This window comes from Elephantulus edwardii, unplaced genomic scaffold (assembly GCF_000299155.1).
Source record: "Elephantulus edwardii isolate Elephantulus edwardi_28Jun2011 unplaced genomic scaffold, EleEdw1.0 scaffold00183, whole genome shotgun sequence".
In the NCBI taxonomy this organism is placed as follows: domain Eukaryota; kingdom Metazoa; phylum Chordata; class Mammalia; order Macroscelidea; family Macroscelididae; genus Elephantulus; species Elephantulus edwardii.
The window spans coordinates 4,289,579-4,314,254 of NW_006399933.1; the positions used below are offsets into that span (position 1 = coordinate 4,289,579).

General features: G+C 35.5%; 1 protein-coding gene across 1 annotated transcript in view; it reads left to right on the forward strand.

The window, feature by feature from the left end:
• PCLO (piccolo presynaptic cytomatrix protein) overlaps positions 1-24,676 on the forward strand; it is a 445,980-nt gene that overhangs the window by 342,379 nt on the left and 78,925 nt on the right. Inside the window, exons 12-17 of the mRNA XM_006896143.1 lie at positions 6,104-6,212; positions 6,741-6,808; positions 9,254-9,468; positions 12,916-12,966; positions 16,118-16,242; positions 20,172-20,198. Of these exons, the coding sequence (XP_006896205.1) occupies positions 6,104-6,212; positions 6,741-6,808; positions 9,254-9,468; positions 12,916-12,966; positions 16,118-16,242; positions 20,172-20,198 (595 nt within the window). The remainder of the gene's footprint in view (positions 1-6,103; positions 6,213-6,740; positions 6,809-9,253; positions 9,469-12,915; positions 12,967-16,117; positions 16,243-20,171; positions 20,199-24,676) is intronic.

The window sequence follows — 24,676 nt, forward strand, 5'->3', positions numbered from 1 at the left end:
AAAGGACATAATGCTTGGAGAAGTAATGCTTGGAGAAGTTGTTATGTGCCATCAATTCGCTTGCAACTCAGAGAGACGCTATTAGTTCAACAGTTCTGAACCTTGCTCTATCTTAAGCCAACCTTATTATCCCTGACACACCCACCCCCATTACCCTAGTCACTGAATTAATCCATCTCATTGATGGTTTTCCTCTCCTTTACTGTCAATCCACCCTCCCAATTATCATGTCTCTCTCCAAAGACTGGTCTCTCCTTGCAACATTCCAAAGGTATGACAGACAGAGCTTCAGAATCATTGCCTCCAAGGAGTATCCTGGGTTCTACCCTTATCAGGAAGAACCTGTCTGTTCTCCTAGCAGTCCATGGTATATTCAGTACTCTTCTACAGCACCACAAGTCAAAAACATCAATTCTCCTTTATTGTCCAGCTTTCTGATGTATGGCAAGTAATTGCAAAGATCATGGTCTGGATCAGGTACTGACAGCATTGCTCTTCAGTACTCTGGAGAGGTCCTTGACAGCAGACTTTCCCAATGCAATTCATCTTTTGCTTTCCTGGCTGCTGATACCAAAAGTGTTGGTTGATTATAGAGTCAAGTAAACTGAAGCCATTCACAATCTCAATCTCTTCACTATCAATGCTGCCAATTGACCCAGTGGTGAGAATCTTTATTTGTTTGTTTGTTTGTTTGTTTGTTTTTTATGTTGAGCTTCCATCCATAGTAAAGGCTGCAGTTCCTGACCTTCTGCAGCCTCAGTTTTAGCAAGAAAGGTTGTGTCATGAGTCTTCTTCTAATCTTGATGCCACATTTCTCCTCACAGAGCCCAGCTTCCTGGATGATCGTTTCCTCATTTAAATTGAAAAGGAATGGAAATAGGCCACATCCCTCATATACACTCTGCCCAGTTTTGAACCATGAGCTCTTTCCTTTCTTTTTTCTGATTACTGCCTCCAAGATTATCTGAAAAAAGGAAGACTCTCAATGAAATTGATTGATGTAATGTTGTTACATGCTGTCAACTCCAGCAGATTTTCAAGGTTGTAAATAGCACAGGAGGAAACTACATTTTTCTCTCAAAAAGCAGCTGGTAGATTCTGACCACATGCTTTGTGTTGACAGTGCGACTCCCCCATTAGGCCACCAGAGCTCCTTATGTATTGGCATAGTGACTGCAGTGATGGGCTTATGCACAGTGGATTGTGAAGACGACGCAGAGCTGCATTCTGATACACACAGGGATGCTGTGAACAGGAACTGACTCAGCACCAAAAACTGAGTCCTCTTCAAATTAAGGATGTTTGTCTAGACACTTGGTTAATGATAATAGTTGTTATGTGCCATTGAGTTGCCTGCAACTCATAGCAACCCTAAACCCTGCTCTATCCCCTGCCAATCTTATTGTCTCCGACAGGCCTATCGCCTTTACCCCAGTGACTGAATCAATCCATCTCATCCAGGGTCTTCCTCTCCTGCACTATCCCTCCACCTCCCAAGCATGATATACCTCTCCAAGGACTGATGCTGCCTTGCAACATGTCCAAAGTATGTCAGGCAAACCGTCAGAATGCTTGCCTCTAAGGACCAGTGTGGCTTCACCCTCTCCAGAACTAACTTGTTTGTTCTAGCAGTCTGTGGAATATTCAGCACTCTTCAGCACCACAGCTCAAAGACATCAATTCTCCTCCTATCATCCCTGGTCATTGTCCAGCTCTCTAATGCATAGCAAGTAATTGCAAAGACCATGGACTGTATCAGGCACATCTTAGTCTCCAGACTAGCATTATTGATCTTCAGTATCTTGGAGAGGTCTCTGACAGCAGACATTCCCAGTGCAACTCATCTTTTCATTTCCTGGCTGCTGGTTCTATTAATGATAATAGTTGTTGTTGTTGTTGTTGTTGTTGTTATGTGCTATCAAGTCATTTGCGACTCATAGCGACCCTATGTACAGCAGCCCTAAACCCTGCTCTATCCTGTGCCAATCGCATTGCCTCCAACACACCCATCCCAGTTACCCCAGTCACCGAATCAATCCACCTCATAGAGGGTCTTCCCCTCCTGCACTGTCCCTCTACTCTACCCAGCATGATGTCCCTCTCCAAAGACCTGTCTCTCCTTGCCACATGTCCAAAGTATGTCAGACGAAGCCCCAGAATCCTTGCCTCCAAGGAGTAGCCTGGTTTAATCCTCTCTACGATGAATCTGTTTGTTTTCTTGGCAGTCCATGGTACATTCAATACTCTTCTTCAGCACCACAGCTCAAAGGTGTCAATTCTTCATATAGTAGAGAGATGAAAAACGACAAAATGTACATGATTTAGTATCTTTTTAATTGGGTATTGGAAACCCCACAGTGTATCAGACTCTTAGTTCCCAGCAGCACATCGGCCTCATTTGTTCATGTGGACTTGCCTCCTCTGTTGTTATATTCACTTATTAATGCCCTTATTCATTTCTTTCCATATCATTTCCCTTTTGCATTTTTTCTCCTTTTCATGGCATTATTTTAATTTATTTTATAACTGTCACTTCATTGTAAAATATGTAATATCATTTTGCTATTACGAAAATGAATTTTTGTTATATTTCAGTTGTATTCTTATTCTTCTTTGGTTTAAAAAAATTTTCTTATTATTTGTATTATCAATTATATGCTATTTTTCATAAATGCTGTGTAACCCAATAGAAAAAAAAAACCACAAAACCAACTCTTGTTTTTAGGTGGGAAATTACTTTAAGATGAATCCACTTTGCTAATGCTAACATCTATTATAGTCTGTTTCTTTCAGCATCTGCCTAGTGTCCCCATAGTGAGCACTTACCACACTATTATTTTCCGCTTATACTGATAGTTCCCATTTTCTACAAATATATACCCAAGAGGAGATTCTCTGAGTCATAAAGCATTTGTAATTTAATGGTGTTCTGCCAGATTGCCACCAGAATAGTTGTTCTTTTCTGCATTCCCATTATAATAATTATATGTTTATAAATTGTAAATAATCAGTTGTTACTTTGCCTCCTGTCTTGGTCATACTATTCTTGTGTCATAGAGTGGAATAAATGGGAGTAATTATCTAACAAATATCATCTCCTTGTTAAACTCATGGTCTCTTGTCCTCACATATAGTCAACATTTATCATTTTCAAAATATCAAATTTTTTGCTATTTGATGAGTGATAAAATATGGTATTATTATCTTCAGAAAATATTTACATAAGAAAATGTAAATGTTCACTTATCATGCTAGTTGATAAGCATAACCGTTCAGCTGTATACTGCCTTCCAGGAATGTTTGCTAAAATATGGGATTCTTAAAAAAGCTATTTTAAGATTGAAAATGCTTTTATAAAAATCTTTTAGATGATAAAATATGACTCCATTAAAGCTGCCTAGGGTGCAATAATTTTCTAGAATTTATGTATATATTATTTTAAGATAGTGTTCAGAAATTTGTAAATGTTTTCTCATATATTTGAAATAACACTATAATCCATTCTTACAATACTTAAACCATCTCTTGATACAAGTGAGTTATTTAGGAATTGTTTTAATTATTTTAGTATAGTTCTTACAGGAATAGAAGAAGATTAAAGAAGCAAAAGGTGAGAAGCTTTAAATAGTCTTATTTCCTTGAGTTAGTTGCTGATACCTAGGTGGACAGCAACCCAAAATTAAGGACAGGAACAATTATTTGAACTGAATGCACCAAATTCTTGTGTGAGATTTACCCCCTCTGCTGTGAAATTGAAAGGAGGAAATGTCCAACTCTTCTGTCATGGTGAGAGACCATGTAATCTACGGCAATGGCTATATATTTAATCAAATCTCAGTTAACTATGATTTTCTCAACATTTTTAAAAATGATACAATTTCTGGATGATGACCAGGGATGATGGAAAGAGAATTGATACCTTTAAGCTGTGGTGCTGGAGAAGAGAGCACAAACAGGTTCATCCTAGAGAGGGTGAAGCCAGGCTGCTCCTTGGATGCAAGGATTTTGAAGTTTTGTCTAATATACATTGAGCATGTTGTAAAGAGGGACCAGTCCTTGGAGAAGGACATCATGCTTGGGAGGGTGGATGGAGAATGCAAGAAAGGGAGACCTTCAATGAGATGAATTGATTCAGTGACTGGGGTAATGGAGGTAGGTGTGTCATAGAGCAGTGTTCAGAGCTATTAGTCACAAGCATAGATGGCACATAACAACAACAGCATGACTATAATCCATTTCTGTTTGTTTTCACTAGAGAATGATCATTTATATATTTGCCCCTTTATTTTATATTTAAATAATGAGTAAGTAAATCTAACCAAGATAATTGCAAGAGACCATTCCTTTCATAAAATCTACTTCTGCAGAAACATGAAAGTATAATTCTGGATTAAAACAAAACAAATTTGTTTCTATTCAAAGCTGTCTGTTCATAAATATGTGTACTCTTCTTCCTGAACAACAACCCAAAATGTGCACTTTATTTTCTTCATTCTGTGTGTTTGTATGTTTTATTTTTCTTCAGTATGGTTGTCACTGTCATTACATAATTTTCTTATTTTATGTGTATAACAGCATGGGATTGTTGAAATAAACCTAAGGCCCATCTGAAGAGAAAGTTTCTTGGAGTAAGTTATAGAAAAGTCCTTCTTGTTTGTGTTCTTGTGAGCATTTTTATGAACTTCATTTGCTTTTTATCCTAGTTGGGGTAAAAAAATAAATAAACTTTCTTTGTGTTAGTAACTGGCATTATGCATACCAATATAGATCATAATCATTAAAATGTTCAAGTACTCAATCATGCCATGCTTAGAATTTCTTTGTGTACTCAAACTGAACAACAGAGAATTCCACATTGACGTTGTAAAATTCTGAATTTCCAATTTGTCAATGGTTATCTCTTTTAAAAATAAATTATTGCCTGCTTATGGCATTAAGACATTTTTCTCAGCTGAAAGCTGGTAGCACTCACTAATTCCCAAGCTCCATACCTTATCCTAATTTGTATCCAGTTCATGGAGCAACACTTGGCAGTAGGTAAGCTTTGCTAATATACCCTTCTAAAGTATTTTAAAAGGTCCATGTACCATCGGATTAAGGTCCTGATTTCTTATGGTTTTCTCCCAAATGGAAACTACTTGATTCAAGAGCTGACAGTTTGCCTCTGTATAAAGTCTAAAAAATCTTTTGCGACAGCTCTAATCTGCCGTATGATGTTGCCATGAGTCAAATATTGACTCAATGACACCCACTAGTAATAAGACAAAATATTTAACACATAATATAAAACGAACATAAGAAACTAGATATTATGCTGAAATGTTAATTATGATACTTTATTTCTTTTAAAATGCAATTAGTTTCTATACATTGAAGGAAAGATCCTTTTATAGGCAAGTCAGCTTCATCGTTTGCAGGGTCAGATAATGAAAATACCAGTTGCTTTATTCAGACATTATAAGAACATTAAAGCAGCCTGGCGTCTTTCTAAGCACTGGGTCCTACAGTGATACACAGGTTACACCATATGAAACTGGCCCTGTCTGAAACATGCCTGCCACTCTTCTATTCAGAAATATCTAACTTGTTATTCAAAGATACAAGGTGGAAATCTGATGTATCTGAACAGTTGAAGCTGTATAAAATTCCTTGAGGAAGCTTCACGAATGAAAGACTTTTTGCCACAACTTTGGAAGACTTATCTACTACCTCCCATTCCACAAAAGAAACAGAAATTTACACTCTACTAGTTTTTTTCACCAGGGAAAATTTTAATGAGTGAATGCAATTGGTTCTTTCCTGTATAAAACTGTTTTAAAAATATGAACTGGATAATGTGGGGTTTTTTTTATAAAGAAGTGTGAACAAAATGCATGCATTTGCTGATATTTCTATACTTTCCAAAGTACGAATTTTGCATGTAATGAGTTCATTTTCAGGTAAGTCAATTAATGGTATTATTGTGTCCGAAATCTTGGAATTTATGTTCTCTGAAATGGTGTGCTGAGTTGATTTTTAAAGAAAAGCAATGTTGTCTTTGGCTCATGTTACTCAGACCAGAAATGATACACATTTGATGTTCCACTCCAATTTGTCTTTTTAGGGATGCAAGTATTGGAATGGAATGGAATTCCTTTGACTTCTAAAACATATGAAGAAGTACAAAGTATAATTAATCAGCAAAGTGGGGAAGCAGAAATATGTGTAAGACTGTGAGTTTTTCCCCATCTTTTGGTTTCCATTCTTTGGCTATTCATGGCTGTTTTGATTTAAAATTGTTAAGGTGGAACCTTTGCCAGTTAGAAAATAAAGTGAATACAGGTTTTCTAGAAACCTTGTGTTCAGAATCAAACTCTGAAGCAAAGAAAAAATTCAGTTCCTTTTCTTTCTGATAATGTCCATAGTTTCCCATCTTTCATGCTTTTATTGAAACATGTTTCAAACAAATGAAAGCCTAAACCCGTTTAGATGTCATTGATTTATAGAGTATTGAAAAATAAATTTATAATTAGCCCATAAAGATTTCACCTTAAATAATCATTTTTATCAGCTCTGACTTTGAACAGCATTGCAACTGAATATTGGGTTAGAAGGATGAGCATGCTTTGGGGTTGCTTTGTATCATTAACCACTTCTCATTTACCTATTGAAATAAAATATTCAGGGTATTTTGGTGGGAAAGGTGTATCTCCCCCAGGCTTCCTCAATTTCCCTCCTAACTTTGTGTTTTCATTTTTTAGGGACCTCAATATGCTATCAGATTCTGAAAATTCCCAGCACCTGGAGCTTCATGAACCCCCAAAAGCTGGTAGGTGGACGCAATGTGCTTATAACTTCAAATAAAGTAGAATCATAGTTTGTTTGTCTTTTAAATAATATTTTGTGGCATTTTGGGTTAAAGTTGATGCCATTACTTAGGATCCTATTTGTAAATTTCTACACAAAGTGTCTAGCGGCATTGATTACATTCTCCCCGTGTGTCAACAGTTTGTTCCACTGCACCCTGGTGATTCTGTTCCTAGTACTCTGTTTCCCCTCCCTCCTTGTCATCCCATTTTGTTGACCTTTAAGGCACATATACATTTGTTTTGTTTTGGTTTTGTTTTTAACAGAATACCATAGTCTTGATTAATATCATATATTTTGTGGACCGTACGTTATTTGATATTCTAATAGGTGACACAAGGAGATAGTTCCAGTTCAAAGTTAAAGAGTATCTCAGGATTATGTTCTCAAAGAATCTGATATTCTTAAGTAGTTCAGTAGGTCTAGACTTTTTAAGAATATGAGTTTTGTCCTCATTTTTATCTTACTCTGTCAGGGCCCTTCTACTGTGACCCTTTCTTCTAGTTCTTCTAATCTTAGATTAGATAGGGTTGTGACCAAATACATTATTAGACTTGTAAACTAGTTTCTTCTGTAAGATTAAAGTTCCCAATGTAGAGGTAATTTTAATGTAGATATAGTTGTATAAGAAAAAAGAGACGTGAACAAGATAATGTTACAGATGTAGAGGTAGTTTTAAAGTTGATATAGTTGTTATTGTTGTTGTTGTTGCTGTTAAGTGCCGATGAGTTGCAGGCAACTCATAGCAACCCTTTGAAGGAGAGTCCTCAAACACTAGGGTGTCTCTCATCCTCTCTCTAAGTACATAGGGTTTCCAGAGGCAAGCTATTATGGAAGTGGATGCCACTCCTCCTTCCAAGCTTGTTTTAATTGGGGAGCACCACTCCACTCTCTGTCCACATTGGGTAACCAGCCATTAACGCATATGACACATCAGTATCACAGTGTTCAGCCTCACGGCAACCACAAGTGACCACTGTATGGCAACTTGGACACCAGGACTATATGACCTAGAGGAACGTCTGAACAAAAACAATGAAAGACTGGCCAGAGGGCCGCAAGCCCAAGGGCCCTTCAGGGTCTTACCAACCCAGCATGCCCAAATGCTGGCAAAGTCCTTCCACCAGACCCCCAGTTCATTTGGCATGTCCGCTCTGCCAACCCCTGCTCTTCTGACTCCCACGTGGGGCCCAAAGAACACCAAAATTGCTCTGAGCCCTTAAACCTGCCATGCCTCAAGGAGCTAGAGTCCAGATTCAGCTGACATTAAATCTCCCAAGACCCTAGGCAGGACATGACCTTTCAGGGTCTTACCAACCCGGCATGCCCAAATGCTGGCAAAGTCCTTCTGCCAGACCCCCATTGATATGGTAGTAGAAGAAAATGTAGACATGGACAAGGTAAAGTTACAAAGAGAGAAATTAAATCAAACATATTACAGTTATGGTTTTAACATTCTAGAGACATGCAGATTTGTACGTTCAGCCCATTAAAGGAACACCTTTACAGTCCTTGCTGTAGGAGTCAACAATTCTTTCAAAGGCTTTATCCGATGACTCTCTTTTATGTTGTTTTGTTATGTCCTTTCAAGTCTACTATAACTCATAATGACTCTAAGAACAACCTTGCTCTCTTCTGAGCCAACCTCACCATCTCTGACACAGCTGACCTCATTACTACTTGTACCACTTTTAGAGGGTCTTAGATAATTTTAGATTACAATTTATTGCTCTTTTTTAACATATATGAGTTTTGTCACTTTCAAATCAACACATAATTCCGTGATGAAAAATATTTCATTCTTTCCTAAATAAGGAATATACTTTATATATTTATGTCAATCTTAAAATTAAAAAAAAATTTTTTCTCTTATGTTTAACAAATGCTTACTTATTATTTTATAACCACAATTCTTTGGATCAGGTATATTGCACTAAATGGAGCTGAAAGTCCAGCAGGAGTTTTAATATGCCAACAAATGTATATATGTTCTTTTAAATTCCCCTTTCAAAGAAAGTTGTTTTGTTGTTTAGTGCCGTCGAGTCGTAGACGACTCATAGCAACCCTATGAAAGAGATGTGTATAATTCAAAGAAGGAAAACTAGCTGATTCTACAAGTCATGCTCCACTGGAGAAAATATAATATTTCTTCATTCATTCAGAGGTTTTCTTCTCTATACAAAACATTACAACTATTATGAAGATATATTGGGGATTTCAAATCCCGTTTGAAATTCATCCCTACGTTTGCTCTTCTCTGCCTTTCTTTAGAGATGTATGCACACAGGAGCAATTGACTTATGTCTTTTAAGTTCAGCTCATTTTGTAAGGAGTGGTTTTACTTTATCCCCAGAACTTAGCTCTTACACTTAGGAAGAATGTGTAAAGCTGTTTCCTCTTGTTGTAGTGGATAAAGCGAAATCTCCAGGGGTGGATCCTAAGCAATTGGCAGCGGAACTCCAGAAGGTTTCTCTCCAACAGTCGCCGCTTGTTCTGTCATCCGTCGTTGAGAAAGGACCGCATGTCCACTCGGGACCTACATCAGCAGGGTCCAGTTCTGTTCCCAGCCCGGGCCAACCAGGGTCACCCTCAGTGAGCAAAAAGAAACACAGCAGCAGCAAGGTGAGACAAGTTCAACTCCTTTCCTCCTCAGACCACCAAGCCAGAAGCTTAATATAGCTATATGTTTTTTTTCTTCTGGTTTATTAAAAAATAGAAGTTTTTCTTCCGAATAACAAACTGGTCAAGATATACCAGACCATGTATTTCTACATACCGTAACACATTTTTGCAGAATCCATGATATTTCATGAGTTATTTTTTATTGTTGTTGTATAATATTGGACTTGTTTGTATTCAAGGTGCTACCTTTGCATTCTTTTGTAAATATTATTTTGGATTTTTAAGGAATGAAAGAGTGGTGAGCTTTTAATACAGTGTTGTTATGTACTGTCAAGTCAATGCTGACTCTTAGTGACCCTATGAACAATGAATTAGAATCCTACACTATACGATGCCATCTTTGTCATGTGTTATGCTTGAGCCCATTATTATAGTCACCATGGCAATCTATCTCATTCATGGCCTTCCCCTTGCTTGCCGACCCTCCACTTTTCCAAGCCTGATGTCCTTCTCCAAGGACTGGACTCTTTTAACAGCCTGCCCAAAATATTTGAAACGAAGTTTCACCATCCTTCCCTCTAAGAAAGTATGCATCACCTTGATTACACCCTCACCAAGACATATTTGCTTGTTTTCTTGTCAGTGCATTGAATATTTAGAACACTAGCATCACCAAAGTCATCAATTCTGCTTTTTACTGTAAACTTTATTCACTCTGCAACTTTCACATGTAGAGCAAATAATTGAAAAGATCATGGCTTAGGACAGGCTTGCCCTAGGGTTTAAACTGACTTCCTTGCTCTTCAACACTTTGGAGAGATCTTGGATTACAGACTTTCCAAGTGCAACACGTCTTTTGATTGCCTGACTGCTAATATCAGAGTTCCTGAGTATAAGTCCAAGGTTACACTTATTTATGTTACCTTCTGTTGTTCATGCTTTTGATGCCATATTTAAAAATATCCATTCTAAAAAAAAGTATATCTTAAAGCATTATCTCTATGCTTTTTACTAAGAGTTTTGTGGTTTTAGATGAATGTTAAAATTTTGGTTCAATTTTCAGTTATTTTTCACTTAGTTCAAAATTTTCATCATTAAAGGTTTAAACAGTAGCCTTGTAGATAATAGTACCTTTCTTTGTCTTCAGCATGTATTATGATAAAGTTTCTAGAAACATTTTCATTGATTAATTTGCTAATGAGTAAATAAAATCAATGCAAATTCTAAACCCATCTAGAATACCATATGAATAAAGGAAAAGAACTTTTTCTTTTTCCTCTAAAGCTTATAATGTAAAAATATATTTTAAGATTTTATAATCTAATTATATCATACAACATAAATTCTATTTATATAAGAAGTTCTGTTCAATTCCACCAACATAAATTCTATTTATATAAGAAGTTCTGTTCAATTCCATGTCGTGCAATTTTGTGACCTGTATGAACCTCATTGCTGATCAGCTAGAATCAACTCGTAGCTGAGCCTCCAGCAGGTTTTACAAGACTGTAAATGTCACTGGAGGTGATTGTGTGTCATCCCACAGAGCAGCTGGAGAATTCACATTGTCGAAACACTAGTGGGCAGCCTCTCTTCTTACCCACTAAGCCACCAGATCTCCCTACATCTGGTATTATCATTCATTTTATTTCTAAGTTATTTCACAGACCAAGACCTGGAATATAACTCTTTTATGTTACTTGTCCTCATTTCTAGAACACAATATAGAGGGAAAGAGTAGAACAAATATATCAACCTAAATTATATAGTATCTTGAATCTTGCTTTTGTTAGTCAATTTTAAAATCAAGGCCACCATATGTACATATATAGGAAAGGGCTGTATATGAAGGGTAACAAGGAAACTAACTTTCTTAGTAAATATTTCTTCTATACAGAGCTCTGATGTCCTAGTTGGTGTGGAATTGCACTGCCAACCCAAAGATAGATAGGTGGGTGGAATCCACAAGCTGCTCCAGGAGAGAAAAAGGGGCAGTCTCCTCCTGTGCTATTTACAACCTCTGAAAATCTGCTGGTGGGTCAGCTATGAGTCTGTTCTGATTTAACAACGATGAGAGACTACAAAATAGAAAGATAAATTCTATATTGGCCTAAATTTTACTGGATAATTGAGCTATCGGTAGCATCTCACCTTTTATACAAGTATTCCACTGACACACAACCTGTCAGCAGTCAGTTTTTTATTCAACAATATGAATTTGTTTACCAGATCAAATCGTAAGTGTTTTAAAGGCAACATGAAACTCTTGTTCAGGAAATGGGGATGTATAGTAGAGGACATGGAAATTAACTAAGGAGTACTAGTTATTGAGAGGTCCTTATCTATCAGAGTTCTTTATTATGGAAAAGAGCTGGGAAACGCTGTCTGTGGGGGAGGGTGCCCTGAGGGGGGGAGGGGAATGTAAAACTTCTCTATTCCCCAGCCATAGTGGTTCAGTAACTGAAGTTCTTGGCAATAAGAAATCCACAGTTCAAACCCACCAGTTGTTACACAAGAAAAGTTATGTCACTCTTCTATAAAGATTTATAGCCTTGGAAAACCTATAGGATAGTATTACAATGTCTAAAGAGTCATTACAAATGGTAATTGACTTGATAATTTTTTTTTTCCATTGTTGTTGTTGTTTGGTGCCACAGAGTCGGAAACCACTCACAGCGACCCTATGAATGAAAGACCTGAGCATTGTTCATAGGGTTTCTGGAGGCAAGACACTTCAGAAGTGGATGCTGCTCCTGCTTCCAGGCTTGTTTTAGTCGGGAAGCTCCAGCAAACACTGTCCACCATGGGTGACCATTAATTACCACATTTGGCACATCAGTGTCACAGTGGTCAGCATCACAGCAACCACAAGTTACCTCTATACAGCAATGCTTGACAAACCAGTCCTATCCTATACCACCTAGAAGAATCTTAGACAGGAAAACAATGGACCAGTAGCTTAGACAGGGTTGTGCTGGTTAATCTAAAGTTCTTACCCTTGTGGCAGGCAGTTCCAATTCTCTAGCAACTCTGTGGGAGAATGACAGTAATCTCCCCTCCAGAGTGATTTACAGTCTTAAAAACACAGTGGAGAGGTCAGCTGATCCCCTCTCAACAGCAATGCGTTTATGAAATATATAGATCTTTAAAGCCTTTAAAGAGTTAAATTCTTTAGTGAGAACTGAGCATCGTTTGGAATGACTGAAAATGCATGTAAAATTATAATTCCAAAACAGGCTTAGCAAAATGGAAAACAGATTTCTTTGTCTATAAATTTAGGTATGTCTTGAGTAATGTATATTCTGAAGTTGTCAATTGGAAGAAATATGTCTGCCAGGCACTGGGCTCTGGCCAAATAGAAATGAATTTCAGCTAGAAGATAGAATAATAAATATGATTGAAATTTTATCTGTAATGTAATATGTATTGTTTTTTTTAATATTGCAGCCCGCTGATGCAACAAAGGTTGTATCTCATCCAATTACAGGGGAAATTCAGGTATGGAATTTTAAAAAGTTATTATTATACTTTAATTTTTTACTCTTTTTTCCACTGGTCTAATAAAGTGGTAAACAGAATCAGATCCTTTCTACTTTACTAAAACTAGCCTATAACACATACAGAACTGGGAAGGGAAATAGTAATTTATAGAATAGTTGTTATTTTTACATAAAATATGTTTTTTTATGAAAATCTTTGGTGCCCTAGTGTTAAGAAGCTGTCTTGCAATCCCAAATCCACAAGCTGCTCCATGGGAGAAGGGAGTGCATATCTCCTCTTATGCGATTTACTGCCTCTGAAAACGACTTGAGGATCAACTATGGGTCGATTCTGACTCAACAACACACAATAACAAAAGCCTGTGAAAATTTATACTTTTAAGTCTATCTGATACCCAAGCAGTGTCATTATCTTCTGTGCCTGTTCCTTTACATTTGGTGAATGTCCATTTAAAAAATGGCATATTTTCCTGAAAGTATGAAAGTTCCTTTTTAAAAGTTTCTTCTTTCCTTGCTCATTAATTATTTGTAATTTATGAAATTGTCATGATTATAACCAGAAAAAAGTTTAATTTTTAAGACATTCTTGTGAATGCTTAATTGTCCTTATGCCTTATTTTAAAATGTATTTCTTATTTTTGCTCAGAGAAAATAAAATTAGGGAAGCTGTGCATTCAATGATACAGAAAAAGCACACTAAATATATGATTAGACATTGTTTGTATGACAACAGTCCAGAATAAGAGGTGCATAGTGAAGTGGACTGGAATGAGTGGAGGGAGGAAATTATGCAACAATGAATGATTTTTTTTAAGAGAACTGGAGGTGGGTAGGCAGGAAAATGTGCAACAATGAATAAATGAAAATCCAACTTTTGTGTGTACTTTGATTAAAATTGCAGTAAAAATTAAAAAAGAAGTAAGTTCAGTTAGGCACTAACATTACTATGAAAGAAAGCATAAATTTTAAAATTTATAAAGCTTTTTTGGTCAGAGAAAATGTCACATAAAAGGACACAATTAACATAATATTAAATGATCATGATTTGAAGGTAGTAATTTCTAGAGAGTGAAAAGAAACAGCAAGTCATGTTTGCATTTCCAGCCCATTCTGGATGATTTTTCTTCTGAAAGACTTTGCAAAGATTTTAATTCTAAAATAATCATACAAAAACATGAGGGGTGTTCCTAGAAGAAAAAAAAAAAATCATACAAGGAAGAATATTGCTGCTCCTTGGCCATTCCTTATGGTTGTGATGTTGACTATTACTAAATTTATTTTTCTTGTTTCAACTTTATTCCAAGCATTAGGCAGGGACAACAAGCTATGTGTCTATCAGCACAGTGGCTGTTTTGAATGAGGAATGAATGTCTGCGAACATTCCCTATTCTTTGACTAGTGACCCCTGAGGAACTCTAAAAGTTCTCTAACATCTCACAGAGTAAAATGTGAAAAGTATTCATTTGGAGAAGACTGCAAGCCTTAATATCAATAACAAGAAAATAATTAAGATTTACTTGTGTACATCATCCATTAAGTGGACTGTAACATTGGCAGAGAAAGAGAGATATCATGTCCTTAATTAAATATTTAGAAGCTGTTTAAAGTTGGCTACAGATTATTTCACATTATATATTCCAGTCCTGTTACAACAAGCTGTGACTGCAGTTCTAAATCTTCCTATTTGTCCTCTTCTCTTCTTAATGTTTTATATGCTTTCATGGTATTAGAATGACTTTGAACTTTTCTTGGTGGACTAAGGCAGCTGAAGATTAATTTTCTACCAAGTAAAGAAACCAAGTCCAAAATTTGCGAAAGTGGCCATTTATTTTCACTTATTAAATTTTAAATAAAAATTTGACTGACCTAAATTACTACTTCACCTTAGTATAATCACTGAAAATCCATATTATATGAACTATAAAAATATTTTTTAAACTTTTCTCCTTTGAAATGTAGACTCCTACCTTTCTGTTATTTGATAAACAAAAAACAGCATCAAATGAAATTCAACCTTATTTGAGAAGATGCCAAAGAATCTTTCAATTTGGAAGGAGAAACATTAGTTAATTTAATTATGTTGAATTATTCATAATTCTACAAATGTTTGTATTGTAAATGCTTAACTCTTCAGTGAAATTATGAAACAGCTTGCATGTATCTAAGAGGCAATGTATCTTCTTTCCCCTTCAGCTTCTAAAATTAAAGATAATATTTTATTATCAAACTCTTTCACATATTAGAAAAAAAACCAGGACAACAAAGAGAAGCTGAAGATTTAACATCCTATGGTGTCATGTAAGCAGGGATAAAAGGATTCATTCCTTAATATTCTTATTCTTGTACTTCAATATTAGTATATATATTCTTAAATAAGATTTTCACATCTGTGTTACTTTTTTGGAGGAATTAAAATGAAAATTTTTGACACATTTACAAGGTAGTTAATTTCAAAGTTCCAGTGGTTATCTTTAGAAGCGCTCAAATATATAAATATTATTCATTACATTTTTTTTCCCTTCTGAATTAATTTCTGGCTAACCAAGGCTTTCATCATGAGGTGGTAGTTATTAGATATCATCGAGTCGAATACAAACTATAGTGACCCTCTGAACAACAGATCTGGGCCTTATCCTCTCCCATGCCATGCTCACAGTCTCTGACGTACTCGAGCTCATTGCTACAGTCACTGTGTCAATCCATGTGGTTGAACGCCTTCCTCACTTCATCAGTCCTCCACATTTGTAAGCATGCTGTCTCTTTCTGAGGACTAGCCTCTCCTAACAAAGTGTGTGAGGCAAAGCTTTATCATTTTTGCCTCCAAGCAGCACTGTGGCTGTCCCTTCCCCAAGATATGTGTTCTTTTGCCCTCCATGGGTTATTCAGTACTCTTCTCCAACAACACAACTCAAACGCATCCATTTTTCTTCTATAATGCTTATTCATTTTCCATGAAGACAATTACATATTAAGAATGAAAAAGAAATGTCTGGAAGCCTTCAATTAAACTAGACCTTAACTAGTCTGTTCAATTTCAAGTAAAAGGAAATGAGGGCTCATAGTGTTTATAAGAGTTGTTTGTGTGTTAAAAATTAAATGATAACATATAATGTTTTATACAATAACAAATATGTTGCTATCCCCTGAAGCTTCAAATCAACTATGATCTTGGAAATCTCATAATACACATTCTCCAAGCAAGAAACCTTGTTCCTCGAGATAACAACGGCTATTCTGACCCTTTTGTGAAAGTGTATCTTCTTCCAGGGAGAGGGTAAGGAAGGAAGCAGTATTTTCTAAGTACTTCATCAAATAATAATTACACCATGGCTTAAAATATAGATAATGCCTTCTTCTCTAAATTTCCTTAAGATTATATCTCACTTAATTGTGTGTATTATTCTCCTTTTCTATGCATATTTAATTAGTTCTAGTTAGTAGATAATTTCAATTATATTCATAAAGTCCTTCATGTGATTATCAGTCATATTGACTATGAAATAATTTAGGAAATTTTCTACATCAGATTTAAATGAATTGATTTATACTCTTGAATTATTTTATTTATGAAACCAATGCAAAATTGTATATTTTTATATAAGCTGTTATTTACTTTCTTTTCTGTTGTACAATAGATTAATGCTAATTCAAGCACTTTTATTATTTTGTAAAATTGTAAGGTTGCCTAGGAAGGACAACCAGCTCAGGCCAAGAAAGACAGTTTATTGAGAAGAAACTGCCGGGCTGGTTCTCAAGCAGAAGACCAACCCGCACTAAAAGTTAGAGAGGCGTTTTATATTCTCTTACAATGAACTTGGGGAAGGGGATGCTCTCAGATGTTTTCTACAAGATAGGGAAGTGGTCTGGGGTCTCAGATAACTATTTCTGGGAAAGGAGGTAGAGCAGAAAGAAAAAACACACAGTAGCCATACCGGGAGAGGAAGAAAAGGGCTTTGCAGTCCTAATAATAAAAATATTTTCAAATCAATGTTTAGGCCATAATTGAAAAAAGTATAATATTGGAAATATTGACTTTGGTAAATAAATAAAAAATAATATTTTAATCTCTTCATATATATATATATATACTATACATAGAGAGGGTAATATATAAATTGTTTCTATAGAGGAAGTAGTCCTTAATGATGCTAAATTTGCACATCATGAGACAAATTGTTATGCTGTATTATGTCGTTGTTGTTGTTGCTGTTATGTGCCGTCGAGTCGTTTGGGACTCATAACGACCCTATGTACAACAGCCCTAAACCGTGCTCTATCCCGTGCCAATCGCACTGCCTCTGACACACCCATCCCAATTACCCCAGTCACAGAGTCAATCAACCTCATAGAGGGTCTTCCCCTCCTGGGCTGTCCTTCTACTCTACCCAGCATGATGTCCCTCTCTAAAGACATGTCTCTCCTTACAACATGTCCAAAGTATGTCAGGCGAAGCCCCAGAATCCTTGCCTCCAAGGAGCAGCCTGGTTTAACCCTCTCTAGGATGAATCTGTTTTCCTGGCAGTCCATGGTACATCCATGTCACTTAAAAACAGTGAATTCAGACCCTTATCTGAACAACTGATAGCAGCAAAATTAGAAAAATGGAATTATAGGTATATAATAAATAGCAATATCATTTAAACTTTTTAAGTGAGTATTTTTGGTTCATTTTTCATTCATTTTAGTAATAGATATTGAGTATTATTTAACTGAAAATTTTTATACATATGTAAAAGAAATAGGAAAATATAATTACTCAACATATATGCATCTCACAACTTCAACGGTTTTCCTTAGTTTTTCACTTTTATTCTCATTCACTCTGCTCCCATATTTTCTTGAAGTAAATCTCAGCTTGTATCAAATATTTTGAAAATATTTTAGTATCATATTTAAAAGAATATACTTCATATTTTAAATAGCAGTAACATCATATGGCCATAATAATTTAAAAATAATTCCCTAGCTATTGTCCCAATTCTCTCATAATTTTTCTCTAATTGGGTTAAAAATATAATTAAACAGAATACTATCCATAAAAAGCAGGACACATATTTGTTTCAAATGACATAACCAAGATAACATACCATAGGAGCATACCAAGGTAGCCTACATTCTGGGAACAAAAACAAATCTTAGCAAATTTAAAGCATTGAAATAATTGAATATATGTTCTCTGTCTGTGGTTGATCTGAAAATGATACAAACATTGCCTTACTCTCCTATTTACTAATTAGTTATAATCACTAGCAAAGCAATAATTTTTCTGAGTACCTTTTTTTTGGTGATACTGAGAGTGTAGCAGAGTCATAACTTATAGTTTGTCAGGGACATAAATTTGAAAACTAAAAAATAATTTGAATATTGCAAGACGAGATATAGATATAAATAGATGATGAGATAGAGATAGAGATAGAGGTAGAGATAGAGATGATAGAGATAGAGATTGAGGTAGAGATAGAAATAGAGAGAGAGAGAGAGAGATGATAGAGATAGAGACAGAGACAGAGATAGAGATAGAGATATAGTTCAAGGAGCCCCAGAGGTGTATTTAAAAGGCCAACATCATCTGTGATTCAGATCCCTCAGCAATTCCATAGAGGAAAGCAGATAGTCTCCTCTTTTTAAGATTTACAGCCTTAAAAAACGAAAATATGTACAGAGTTAGAAGTCAATGGCAGGTCGACATGGCAGTGACTGAGAATCTATAAGGTTCAGTGTACAGCATTTAACTTAATCTTGTCCAATAATTTTATTAAAACATTTAGAATCATTGTTATTATTGTTCTGGTGACCTAGTAGTAAGAAGCTAAGCTGCAATCCCAAAGGCGCAAATCCACCTGCTGCTCTGTGGGAGGAGAGTAGGCAGATTCCTCCTGTGGGATTTACTGCCTCTGAAAAACTACTAGAGAGTCAGCTATGAGTCACTACTGACTTGACAGCACACAGCAAAAATTCCTCTCTTTTATTCTACTGAAAATTTTATTTTACTAAAATGGCCTTGATCAATGTGTATGGCAATATACAACCCACATAGCTTAGGAAAGAAGAGTTTTTCATGTACATTAATTAATTTCTGTCTCTGTGTACTACTTACTTCTAACCATAATCTTGCTATAGTTTTAAAAGTGAACATAACAACAAAATGATGACTTCACTTAGCCATTGATTTGGCTGCTGATATTATTTAACTACAATATGATCAGAGAAGAGGAAGATGCTAAGATTGTTTTACTGTAGTATTAGTTGACAGATGAATGAAAATGTGGCACTCTCATTTATTTTCCATTTTCTAATATTATCCTGGAGAATAAAGTTTTATAGTAATTGGGAGCACTTATCCTTTATTATTAATCACAGCCCTGGTAGCGCAGTGGTTAAGTAACTATTCAGCTGCTAACCAAAATGTCCAAGTGAACACCCATCAGGCACTGGGTGGGAGAAATAGGCAAAGTATCTCACCTACTATGGGGAAGTTCTACTTTGTCCTGTAGGGTTGCATTTAGTCATATTTGGCTGGGTAGCAATGGATTCAGGTTTGGGATCCTTGGATAACTACACAGTGTTTCAATTAAAATGTACAAACTTAAATAACCAGAAAGGATAGGCAGGTAACATTAATGTAGAGGGTTTGCCTACCAAAGCCATTCTCATACAATTTGTCAAACCAGCCAACCTTAAAAGCATTATATGTGTGACAACAGTCCAAAATAAGAGGCACATTGCAAAGTGAACTTGGGGGAGAGGGGGGAGGAACTTGTGCAACAATGAATGAATATTTTAAAAAAGAATTTGTACTGGAGGAGGGAGAAATGAGGGGGAAGGAGAAAAAACTGAATGAATGTAAATCCAACTTTCCTGTAAACTTTTGTTGAAATCACAATTAAAATTAAAAAATTTATATTAAAAAAAGTTGAGAGAGGGCCTAAAGATAATCAGTGTGCTCCTTCTGTTCAAGTCTTAGTTCTTTTCATGTAATTACTACTAATTATGATGGTGCCCAATAACTTTTGATTTCTTTCCTATGTGAGGCTTTATTTTTATATTGGTTCTAAAGTTATTATCTGCTTTATGTCATTTATGTTATATCTCCTCTAATTATTATTCTCACATTTTCTTCCTTATTTCTGTTCCCAACTTTTTTTCCTTCCTGTATCTTCTACTCCTGTCATCTCTTCACTCTTGTTCTCGGAACCAATGCAGTCAAGTCATGGTTGTCCAGAATGCAAGGTAGAGTTGGTTCTCTTTCAAGTGTCTATCAAATTATGCCCTTATGCCTACAATTCTATGTTTGTTTTACAATTTTATATGTGTTCACATGCACTTCAAGTTGGATTGTATGTAACTTTTCTTTTTCTGTATTCCAACATCTACTTAACTAGACTGTGAAGTAAATTATTCTGATCTCAACATTGTGAGATGTTCAGAAGGTATATGCAATACAACACAGAAAACTAGACACGTGTTAGAGAAAATTTAAATATAGGACTGCTATCACTCTGCAATGCTTAAGTTTTCATTTATAATCTGTCCACTTAGTGTATTTAGCTTCTCATAAAATCACCCTGCCTTAAATATTCCTGGTTTTTAAATACAAATTAAAGCATCCAGGGTTACTTTTTCAAAAGGATTTAGTTATCTTTTGAATGTCTAGTACTAGTTATGTGTCTCATCTTCAAGACAGTACGTTTCTGTTCCTTTTTTTTCTTCATTTCAATCTGACACTGACATATTTTTATGCCTCTCTATTACCTGATTCTCAAAGTTCTTTCTGTACCACATAAAACGCTATACTCTGCCTGCCCTAGGGCCTTGATAGCTTACAAACACCCTCCTTTTCTGACAGTAGTGGGAACTGTTATCTCCTATAGCTCAGAATATGTTGTAACATTGCATTGTCAAGTAAGGCTCTCTTGCAGTACATAGCCAAAAGAAGCACTTTCCCCCACATATCTTATTTACTTGACAAATTAAATGTGTTATGTAGTTGAGAAGGTGAATCATGAACCATCTGTAGCAATAGGACGATGAGAAATTTAATCTCACCCAGAATAACAAAGATACAATATTTGGGTTTGGATGTCACATGAAATTCTGAAATCTTTACTAATCTTCACAAGCTGTTACCCAAAAGAGGCAGTTTGTTAATTTTTTTTTTAACATCAATATTTAACTATTTCAACAAATGTACTTAGTCACCGGAGCCTATCTAGCGCTGAGGAAATTTTCCTTTCCTTAAGCCACATAATAATTGCAGCCATGGATTTGACACAGTGATGGGTTGCTGTTATAATTGGCCCTCTCATGATTGGACACCATCCACATCTCTTAGATATGAAAAATTATTTCTGTTTCAAAGAGATAGTGTCGTTTTATAATAGACGTTATCAATCACATTATCCAGTAACTTCGTGTTCCTTAGCCTGAGATACTGGAGGGAAATTTTCTCACTGATGGTGATTGCCTACATTTCAGTTAGAAGAGAGCATGTTTTATATATGCAAACAATGGTGGAAAGAGTATGGGATGTCTTGGGCTATGATTTAGGAAACTCAGAAGTCTGCTTCTCAATATCCGTAAGAATTGTCAACATGAGAGGGAATTAGAATGACAAGGGTTGACTGTCAATACAGTGTAGGTTAGGTTTCAGAAATCATGCAGTAAAGTTATTCAAAAACTTGTATTTGAATTTCAGGACTGTCACTTTGTAAATTACATTTGTTTTTTCTGCTACTCAGCATGAATAACTCTACCCTTTCTCCCACAGTTTTGTGAAATAAATGGTATAATGTATAGTAAGCGTTAAGCATAAAATCTGCCCTAGAACATCCTCCCAATGACATCTGCTAATATTTCTGTTAGTAATTATCATAAACGATATATATTCAATGGTTATTTATCTGCAAAAGGAAGATAGAGAATACTTGATTTATATGAAGTTATTTGACAATATAATAGATAAAACCAAACAAATTTTATTCTTAATAAAATGTTATATATACTTCAACAGTAAAAAATTCTGATATAATAAAGTATGATAAAATTTCTCCCAATTTAATTTTTTCTTAATTTCCTCCTTTTATTCTTTGATTAATATATTTATAAGCTCTAAAAAGGCAAATATCAAGGAAGACAAACAAAAAAAAGATAGGGGAAAATAACCTGAATAGTGCATGTGATGAATATTTGACCCTGGAATAACTTAAATGACAAAGTAATGCATCTGAAGAATCTCTAGTTTTCTCTCATCATAGTTTTTGGCACAGTATAAATACATTCCTGTTATAAAAGTATATAATTATAATTTTGCTTTAATTTAAGCAAATTTTAGCCATCAGAATACTTTCTTTATAGAAATACAGTCTTTGCTGAACTTCCTATCATATACTTGTCAGAGTATCAAATTATTTCTACTAAATAAGGTAACGGTATGTATATATTAAAAAGTTGAAATTTAAAGCATTTTACTTCAATATGTTTAAAGGATAAAAGTACAAATATATTTTAAGTATTTATTCAATAGTATACACTGTATACCAGAGGCTTTGATAGGTGTTGGATATCAAACTGATACCACAGACAGTCTCTACCCTCTTAACAACATGAAGACATAGAAAACAAAAAGTAATAAATACTTACGTCCCACACAGAGCTCAGAAAATCAATTGTGCCATATATATGTATACCAAGTCCACTCAATTAAAGAAACCTTGAATAATTTAAATATTTTTGATAATTATGTTGAAGTTCTACATAGAAAGTTGATAATTATATGAAAGTTCTAGATACAAAGAAATTATAATTCCTGATACAAATTATTTTGCTTGAAATTTTGTTTTCAGGGTAATTTTATATTGATATATATAATTGTAGTCCATCAATTTTAATTATTTACTAATTTACCAAATGAAAAGGTCACACTATACTTAATCCATTTCCCTTCTGAGTATATTATTGCAAACAGTGTTGTAATTAATGTGCATAAACAAATTTCTGGTGCAGGTGGGAGAATTTCTCTGGAGTAGAAGTAGATTAAAGAGATATAAGAAATTTCAGGGGGGTGATTGGATATATGGAATTTCTCTTAATATTGACAACTTTACCTAAAAGGTGTTTGTATAAGTTTATACACATCTTCAGTATTCTCTGGTATTTCCTATTTCTTTCCATCATTGCCTATACATTTCTCCCAAACTAATTTTTGCAACAGATCTCGTGTTGATTAGTAGTGAAAACAGTGCTATTTGAGGCTTTAAATTGAACTGCATCAACAATGGATGCAATAGAAAATATTAAAAGACTCCAACACAGTTAATCTCCATCCTGGGTACACTTAAGATTTACCCTGTAGCTTTAAAAAAAAAAATCCCAAAATTGAAGTCTATCCCAAATCTGTTAAATCATACCCTTTGAGGGTGGGGAAAGTTCAGATGACTACATGATTCCAATAGGCAATCAATACTGAGAAATACTGCCATTGAACAAAACTGATTGGGGAAATTTTTGTTTGTTTTATTTTGTTTTTCCTGTGTGCCATTAAGTCAATGACAACTAATAATGAGGCTATGAACAATGGGTCTGCGCTCTATCTTATACCATCCTCATCATTTTTGATATACTCAAACCCATTGTTACAATCATTGTGTCAATCCATTTAGTTGAGAATCTCTCTTATTCTGGTCCTCTACCTATCTAAGCATAATATCTTTTTCAAAGGACTTTTGTTAGGTGCCATTGAGTATGACCCAAATGACACTATGAATGATAGATCTAAACCCTGTCCTATCCTGTGCCATCCTCACAATTCCTGACACACCAGAGCCCACTGCAGCAGTCATTGTGCCAATTCACCTGGTTGAGGGTCTTCCACTCTTTCACCAGCCTTCTACCTTTCAAAACATGATGTCCCTTTCCAAGGAATAGCCTCTCCTCTCACAACATGCTCAAAGTGTATGAGACAAAGCTTTAACATCTTTGCCTCCAAGGAACCTTTGGCTGTATTTTCTCCAAGATACATTTGTTTGTTCTTTGGGCAATCCATGGAATATTCATCACTCTTTTCCAACACCACAGCTCAAAGGCACCAATTCTTCTTCTGTCATTGCTATACATTGTCTAGCTCTCAGATGCATAACAAGTGAATAAAAAGACCATGGATTGCACCTAATATTTAAATTAATATCTTTATTCTTTAGCACACTGGAGAGGCCCTTGACAGGTAATTTTCCCCAGTGTAGCATATTTTGATTTCTTGACTGCTAGTAACAAAGGTGTTGATTGTGTGTAATTCATAGGAATAGAAATGGAGATAAAGACATAATTGGTAGGTGGTGGTTGTGCTGTGTGCCATGGAGAAGGTACTGACCTATAGCTGATCCTCCAGGAGGTTCTCAAAAGCAGTAAATTGAACTCAAGGAGACTGCTTATCCTTTTCCCACTAAGCCATTGGTGGATTTGAACCATTTCTCATTGGTGTTGCACCGAACTCCTTACCACTGTTGTTGTTGTTATGTGCCATCGAGTCGCATGCGACTCATAGCGACCCTATGTACAACAGCCCTAAACTCCGCTCTGTCCTGTGCCAATCTCACTGTCTCTGACACTCCCATCCCTAGTCACTGAATCAATCCACCTCATACAGGGCCTTCCTCTCCTGCGCTGTCCCTCCACCCTCCCAAGCATGATGTCCTTCTCCAAGGACCGGTCTC